General features: G+C 40.8%; 1 protein-coding gene across 1 annotated transcript; it reads right to left on the bottom strand.

Annotated features, from left to right (window-relative positions):
* GC2 (golgin Putative 2) lies at nt 1–6,806 on the bottom strand. The gene is made up of 11 exons (XM_078585127.1): nt 6,649–6,806; nt 6,274–6,541; nt 5,324–6,030; nt 4,492–4,602; nt 3,422–3,481; nt 3,020–3,077; nt 2,482–2,531; nt 2,239–2,325; nt 1,490–1,612; nt 551–598; nt 1–357 (listed from the first exon to the last, which is right to left on the bottom strand). The coding sequence occupies exons 1-11, from the start codon at nt 6,700–6,702 to the stop codon at nt 67–69; spliced, it is 1,857 nt and encodes a 618-aa protein (XP_078441253.1). The 5' UTR covers nt 6,703–6,806; the 3' UTR covers nt 1–66.
* Between the last annotated feature and the right edge of the window lie 1,502 nt (nt 6,807–8,308).

Genomic DNA, 8,308 nt, shown 5'->3' with positions numbered 1-8,308 from the left:
GATGGATGGATAGATAGAGAGATAGATAAATAGATTAGTAAATAAAGGAAAGAAACCCAAGATTGATCAAGAAGAGGCAGTAAGAATGTACCCAACCCAGAGGTGTAGGCAGACGAGGTACGCCCATGCAAACAATTTTGCAGTTGGATTTTTCCTCAGGAAAACCGCGCCAACAGTGAAAACTCCATCAACCTGCCGGAGAATTGAGCCCATTTGCCGCTCTCCTGCCACCGTCGTCGTGCCACTGCCGACCTCGATGTCCACCACCCTCGCCGGGACTGCCGCTGCCGGCACCACGAGAGCCTGCTTACCATCCTCCCCTTCATTCCCACTCTCTGACACCAACCTCGATATGGTCTGGAAGCCCACTCATTCATGGTTAGAAACTTTGAAGACCAAGCAAACAAGAATTTTTTCTTGCCTTGTAACCAAATTTCCATTTAAACTATTTAATGGTCAAGTTTGTCGTGTTCTTTAGTCCAATGATTTTTAACAGACTCTTTGATTTTTGGTTGGCGGCGTACGCCACAGAGTGGCGGGGTCCACGTACCTCTATTCTGAACTGTAGGGTCGCCTTATTTGAGGAGAGAGACTCAACCTGATGGTAAAAGAGAGAAAAATTATAAGAAGTCAAGTCAATGAAGTCTATGCCTTGTTACCATTTGGATAACAATTGAACCTCATTGTTAGTTGATAATACTCGTTCAATGCGGATAAGCAACTGATTATTCAATTAAATCCCAATTATGAGCTGGTAAGATTAGTTGGAAATAACGAGAACAAAGAGAGATGAGAAATAGGATGGCAGCTGGGCTATTATCTGATTGTTTCTCTGAAAGAAACAAATAAAAGGATAATCAAACATAAGACAAAAAGCCAGGCATCTGGAAAATATCTATTATTTGCCCAATAAGATTTGATACTGTTATGATGTAGCACATGTCCCTCACATGCTACATAACATTAATTCCAAACTAGCAGTTGTAACGGCCGTTGAATCTCACATGCCTAGATATGTATGTTAACCCATCAAAGGAATTTGTACAAATGCTTGATCTTTCTATCAGCTCTCAACTTCTTGCTGTGCCCCAAGAGTGATTTATCTCTTTCTCTGGTGTGATTCTGTCTGCTCAATCTCTATCTTAGTAGATAGAGATTGAGAGCTGTAGCTTTGATTTTAAATCTGAAAACAACGCTCGTCGCGCCTTGTTTTCAGCAGCATTGCAATCATAGGCTCCCCTTTTGAAAAGTCGCGTTCTATTCAAAGATAGATCCTCGAGGATACGCCGGAGCTTTTGGATGTCCCATTGTTTATTTCAGAACCTATTCGAAAATTTAAAATAGAAATAATAGTTTGAGATTAGAGAGCAGGAGACAGAAAGTGGGCAATTAATCATATTTCAGCAAATAATGTACATGAATTATTAAAGATACAGTTTAGGATTTAGGGTTTAGGGTTTCGGGATCAGAGAGAGAGAGAGAGAAATACCTGGGCCTGCTTCTGAATCAGATGGTCTGTGAGCTGCACCAGCCGCTTCTTGAGCTCAATCTCTGCCTCAGTCGGGTGCGCCAGTTCCGTCGACATCTGAATATTCCTCTCCAGAGTTTTCACCTTTAAGAGTCCAAATCAAACAATGCGGCTAAGTGAGCTGCTTTGTCAGACAGCAAACTCCAAACTAACTTTAATGGCATAATTAAATCGTCTCTTGAAAAATCATCAATCGTTAGTATTGTAGGACATGATACCTACATGAAAACGAACTGATGAAAGAGATCTGTAGTTAATTTGGCGTTCTGGGCATTTGATTTCAATTTCTGGCTTGATGCGTACCGGAGATATTACGTAAACACGATAATCACATGTTTCTCAGAAGATATTAAAACTGTGAAACAAATGGTTTTCATGAAAATTTGCATATTTTAGAGCTACAAATGAAAGCTAGCCAACATGAATCGAAATCTGTGAGTGAGATCAGTAGTTCACTCGGATTTGAGGAAATTTGGTTTGACTTCCTTGGATTATGCTTACTGATAGGGTTTGAGGCTCAGGTCGAAACGGGTTGAAGAATGAAGAGTATTCAATGGACGCATATTATAGGTTGTAGAATTTATTTCAGAAATGAAAAAATAACATGAATGAAAAAAATTATAAAACAGTGAAACATTAGGATTTTCCTGCAAATCTGCATAAGCACAGTATAACGGAAGAATCTTTGCAAATATTTGCTAACATGAAACCTTTTCCCTCATTTGACCAATCTTGTCGCATAAGAACTGATACTCTGCCTCCAGTACTTTACGTTCATATTCATTTTCTTTCGCTTCCTGGTGAAACAACAAAAAAATCAAGTTATCTCATGAAAAGTGACTGTTTGAAAAGAGAGCTTTAACGGTTCTACAATCCTAGAGACTATAAGAGGAATTTTCTAGTGCGGTAATGTAGAAAATGTAAATTCAAGATGTGGAGGAAAATGAACTGACACGTTCTGAAGAAGGACTCAGACGGACACCTGACATTCTATGTCTAAGCGCTGTAGAAAAAAGAACAAATCAGTACCAATTTAATCATTGGAATTAAATATCATATTAATAACAAAACCATGTGTTTTACATGCGTTAGAAAAACCATCTGAACTTCGTAGCAACCGAGTTATAAAAATAAATGATTCAGACGCACATAAATTAGCATTATTCTGCTCTCAGTTTATAACTAATTGTATCCATGTACTCGGAACCTATTGTCAGATTTTTTCCTCTTTCTCAGTTGAACAGTCTTCGCTCTTGGGCCTTCAGGGAAGGCTCAGCTCAACATTTTAATAATATGTGTAATGATTTTATATTCCATGGGGAAATGGACAAATTAAACAGCTCAAAGACTGAACGTAGGAATGTTTTAAAAATAATGCTTACAATTAACTTCCTAAATTCGAAATGCATCGCTGAAGATTTCAAAACTAACGGTGGGCAGATAAACGTTCAATAAGACTATATACTCTGGAAAAGTAGGATTAAATTATACCTTCTTGAGACAGCTCCTTTGTTTCAATCATTTCACGTAGATCCACCACTTCATCGACCTAATTGATGGGAAGACGATTATAAGATAATGTATTTACATGATAAAGACGTGATTTCTTCCCTTGATTTCCACTCTTATTGCATGGTTTGGCAAGATATAAAAAACCGGGACATTAAATGGTTCGTTATAAAGATTTATCATTTTCCGAGGAAGAGACTTTTTCTGAACAAAAAGTGCTGATGAAGGTATCATGTACACACTACTGGGAACTTTGACATCTTGAAAAAGATGTGGATATTAAAAATATAAAAGCAAAGGGGATTCAAAACAGCAAATATTTTTTGTATGCATTGTATTTTGTAGCTTGGATAGGATCTTGAATACATAAACTCAGGAACACACCTTAACTTGAAGATCCCACTGTGTGGTCGCCAAGGATCTTGAGAGTTCCGCATTTCTTGTCTGCAAAACTATTGAAAACTTAGTTAACTGTTACGATCTGCAACCTCTGTCAATGGTATTTTAATCATGTCTTTAGATTAGTTTTCCCTTCAATAGATGGCACCCTCCACTAAGAAGGGAAGACAAGAAGTTGAATTCACCTGATGGGGTTCAGGAGTCGATTACAGATTGTAACCGTTGTTTCTCTCTCTTTCTCTCTCTCTCTCTCTCTCTCTCTCTCTCTCTCTTTCTCTCTCTCACTTCTCTCTCTCCTTCCCTCTCTCTCTAATACCCTTCCATAAGCAGAGGAGGAACTGTTGATCATCAATGCATATCAAGTCGTATGGAAGCTATAGATCCCCTTAAAAATGCTGTTGTTCAGGTGGTTTCTCCTTGGACAAAGATTGGCTATGTGGACCTTCAGGAAGAGATGGCTACCAGAAATCCTGGCAGAATGTGCTACGTCCACAGGGGGCGAAGATTGGTCCCATCTTTTCTTTGAACGCCTGTTTGCTTGGGCAGCATGGGCCAGCCAGTCTATAACAGGGTAAATGTCTCCTGACAGGAGGCTTTTGAGACTCTACGGGATGGAATACCTGCGGGAGGGTGGGGGGGAACAAGGACGGCTGCATGCTCTGCTCTGGGCAATATGGCTGCACAGCAACGAGGTCATTTTCAAAGGACGGGAGTTGTCACTGTTTGGCATAATACACAATGGGAGAGCTAGTTTCTGTTTGGTTTAGAAGGAGGTGAACGGAGGGCGTAGGGATTCCTTGGGTCAAGGGCGCGCCCATATTGCCCAGAGCACAGCGGACAGGAGTATTTATGACTTTCTACCACTTAATAATATAGGGAGGATTACTGATCTTGGGTGAGCTTCCTCGCTTTTTCAAAAAAAAACCCAGTTTTATAACCTCACGGGCACATTAAATTCATTGTATTAATTGAAAATTTAGCCATATCCCCAGTCAGAAATAGCAAAAAATATGAGTTTACAGAAGAAAAATCACATATTTGCATTACAAATGCACCTCAAGTTCTGCCAACCGAGCAAGTGCCTCCATTCTTGTGCTATGGTGTTTCTGCTTCTCAAGTTCCACAGCATCCATGGTTTCCATCATGCTTGACTGCAACTGTGACGCCTGAAAGTATTTGACGTGGAATGTGGGGATGCATTAGAGCCTCTTGGTGAGAAAGTTTTCATTACATCAGCACCATCAAAGATAAATTGGGTATGAGATGTAGGAATTGAGTCTGTCCATTGAGTTTTGGCATTAATGTCATTTAATTTAAGTAGGGGCTTTCATGTAATTTTCCTATCCCTGTATAAGAGTAGGAAACATTAAGTGAATTTGAGTCTATCGATTGAGTTTCCTTTGTCATATCATTTCATTTAAGTAGCTACGCCATGTCGGAAGTGGGGGCTTTCATGTAATTTTCCTATCCCTGTATTAGAATAGAAGACTTAAAGTGTAACTGAGTAGGTTAATAAAAGAGAGCAGGGCTGCAGGGTTCCTCTCAGGGTTGTTGGCACCCAACTAGGTTTGGCAAATGATGATGATTTTGTAATTATCATCCATACTTGGGCTTGGACTGACACTGATGATGATGATGATGATCCGTCAATCAATGAAAGATCAGGACGATGATGATACCTCATCACCATCATCATCGTCCGCTCATCATCGCATATGCAATCCTTATGGACAGATTAAAAGATCCATTGATGACGCCGGGATGCATGTATCTATGGATATTCATAAGAACGGAATTATGTGTTAACATCCACTTTTTGAAAAAGAACAAGTGAACCCCAGAAACTATAACCACAAATATTTAATCAAGAAAAAGAAGAAACCTTACTTCTTGAGCTTGTTGCTTCTGCCGTTCTTCCACAACTTTAAGCAGGCTGTCTCTCTCTCCCTCTAGCCTGGCGACAAGGTTCTCCCGCTCTTTAATAGCTTCCATAGCCATGGCAGCCGCTCTCTCAGCAAGGATCTTCTCCCTTCTTCTCCTTCTTTCTGCTTTTCTTTCGCTTTCATACTCCGAGTCAGACGAAGAAGACGATTCAGTACCAGAATCGGAGCTCCCATTGCTTATTGAAGCAAATCTTGGCAACTTACTCGCAGAACTAAGAATATTCACATCAGATTTCTTCTCTTTTCTGCCAAATCCTTCCTCCCCCTTTGAATCAGCGGCCTGTTTCACCATTAAACCATAATCCAAAGAAGAAACAATGGATTCAAGGACTTCTTTTTCATCCAAAGCGCGAGCTTTCTCAACTGATTTCCCATCTCGGGCGGATTCTGAATCAACAATTTCCTCGGATCTTCCTGATTCCAATTGAACTTTGTCTGAATTCACCAGGGTAGAGCTCGGCTGAGCTTGAATTTCAGTGGTACCGTTGGTAGCAAGCACAGCTTCCGCTTCCCTTTCCGGTTTGGCAGAGCTCCTTCGATTAGGAAGCGTCTGCCTTTTAAAATTTCTTGGAGAACGGATCGATGTGCTTGGGCTGCTGACTCCGGACTTTATGGAGGTTGTCGAACTGAGCAGTTTCGTCCAGTCCTCCTCTGTGGATGATTTCTAGACAGATTAGTCAAATTTCTACGTTTCAATGCAACAACAAGCAGTTATCTCGAATAAGTAATTCTTTGGTTGGTTAATCGGTCACATTTTTATCCAGTGCGTTGGATTAGTATGATTCTTGATTTCTACGTTTCAATGCAACAACAAGTAATAAGTAGGTTGGTTAATCGGTCAGATTTTTATTAAGTGCGTTGGATTAGTATAATTCTAGATCAATTGAATAGTACCTTCTTTAAAAATTGAGAAATTCTCTGGCCCGGATCTTGAGGAAGAAGATAATCTTGATAGATCTCCCGAATTGGAAGCCCTAGCAGGCCGATTGCTGGCATCTTGAGGCCGTGAAACTCCCCCCAAATGTTTTCTCGGGAGCTGGAGCTTCACCGGCGCTACATCCGCCTTCTTCCTCGGATCATCGAGCTTTTCTCCTTCGTCTAACACCAGCGATGAATTCAAAGTCTCACCTTTCCGCAAGGATTCCGCCGCTTGCTGATCAATCTGGGCCGATTTCAATCAAATAAGAAACGACACCACAATTTAAGGCAGAATAAGTAAATTAAACTCTTCTTGTACGATCTGAGAAGCAGAAAAGAAAAATTACTTGCCTGTTGAAGGAAATTTTCCGCGGATTTGAGCTTCGACGAGATCCATCCCGCCATGGCGATCTTCACCGCGAAATTGCAGGATTGAGCGAAGATCTGGAGAGTGAAATGGGTCAGCGATGGTCGTTAGATGGACTCTGGAAGAGTGGTACTGGGCTTGGCCCAGAATTGGGTATTAAATAAATATGAACTAGGGTTTGGCTTCACTGATGATGATGATGATGATGATGATAATGTGACAGGATGGTGATGTGACATCATTATCTCCACTGTTCATCCTCCCCTGGATGATGACGACAACGACGATGGTAATGATGACGATGGTGAAGACGATGAAGATGATGATGATGGTGAGGACGATAGTTATAACTATGATGATGATGATGGTGAAAATGATGATGACGATGATGAAAATGACATCGCTCATGATGATGATGACGACAATGACAACGATGATGATGATGAAAATGATGATGACGATGACGACGATGATGATGATGACGACGACGATGATGATGACGACGACGATGATGATGACAATGATGATGATGACGATGACGACAATGATGAAAATGATGATGATGATGACGATGACGATGACTCCGACAATGACAATGACGATGACTCCAACAATGACGCCGACGATGACTCTGACTCTGATGATGACTCCGACCATGATGATGACTTTGACTCTGAGGATGACTCTGACGATGATGATGACTCTGACTTTGACGATGATGATTCTGACTCTGATGATGACTCCGACCATGATGATGACTTTGACTCTGAGGATGACTCTGACGATGATGATGACTCTGACTTTGACGATGATGATTCTGACTCTGATGATGACTCCGACCATGATGATGACTCTGACTCTATTGATGACTCCAACCATGATGATGACTCTGACTCTGATGATGACTCCGACCATGATGATGACTTTGACTCTGAGGATGACTCTGACGATGATGATGACTCTGACTCTGACGATGATGATGATTCTGACTCTGATGATGACTCCGACCATGATGATGACTCTGACTCTAATGATGACTCCGACCATGATGATGACTTTGACTCTGATGATGACTCTGACGATGATGATGATTCTGACTCTGATGATGACTCTGACCATGATGATGACTTTGACTCTAATGATGACTCCAACCATGATGATGACTTTGACTCGGAGGATGACTCTGACGATGACTCTGACTCTGATGATGACGATGGCTATGACAATGATGATGACAATGATGATGGCTTGAAAACCTAGTTGAAGATGAATTCTCCACTTGAAGCCCTGGCGGTTCGATAGGAGATCGACACAAGTCCATATAAACCTCGATGGCTGATAAGAAAGCTATTGAAGCTCAATGAATTGAGGTAATATTCCTTCTTACACATTGATTTAATTTATGCTTAGTTATGGCCTGGGTGGCCTAAACTGTTGACAAGGATAAAGGACTAGCACATACCAGTATAGAAAGGATTCTTGGATTCTCTCTCTTCTACTCCATTCACATATAGCTATATAGCCCTTATCTGGCAAGGAGGTAGGAAGAATTTATAATTTATGAAAGAAGTTCATTATGAACATAATTCACCCCCCACCCCTAGAGTGATGATCAAATGATTTTCTTTACATAATCACAGATGT

The sequence above is a fragment of the Wolffia australiana genome, chromosome 13 (assembly GCF_029677425.1).
Source record: "Wolffia australiana isolate 7733 chromosome 13, ASM2967742v1".
NCBI classification, from domain to species: Eukaryota; Viridiplantae; Streptophyta; class Magnoliopsida; order Alismatales; family Araceae; genus Wolffia; species Wolffia australiana.
This window is presented reverse-complemented; position numbering and strand designations above follow the sequence as displayed.

Bases quoted from the DNA above. Each gene is read 5' to 3' on its own strand.
- GC2 (XM_078585127.1), bottom strand. From the start codon at position 6,702: ATGGCGGGATGGATCTCGTCGAAGCTCAAATCCGCGGAAAATTTCCTT. The intron at 6,542-6,648 runs GCAAGTAATTTT...AAATCGGCCCAG, and splicing joins CGGAAAATTTCCTTCAACAG to ATTGATCAGCAAGCGGCGGA. The intron at 4,603-5,323 runs GTAAGGTTTCTT...AAATACTTTCAG, and splicing joins AGAAGCAACAAGCTCAAGAA to GCGTCACAGTTGCAGTCAAG.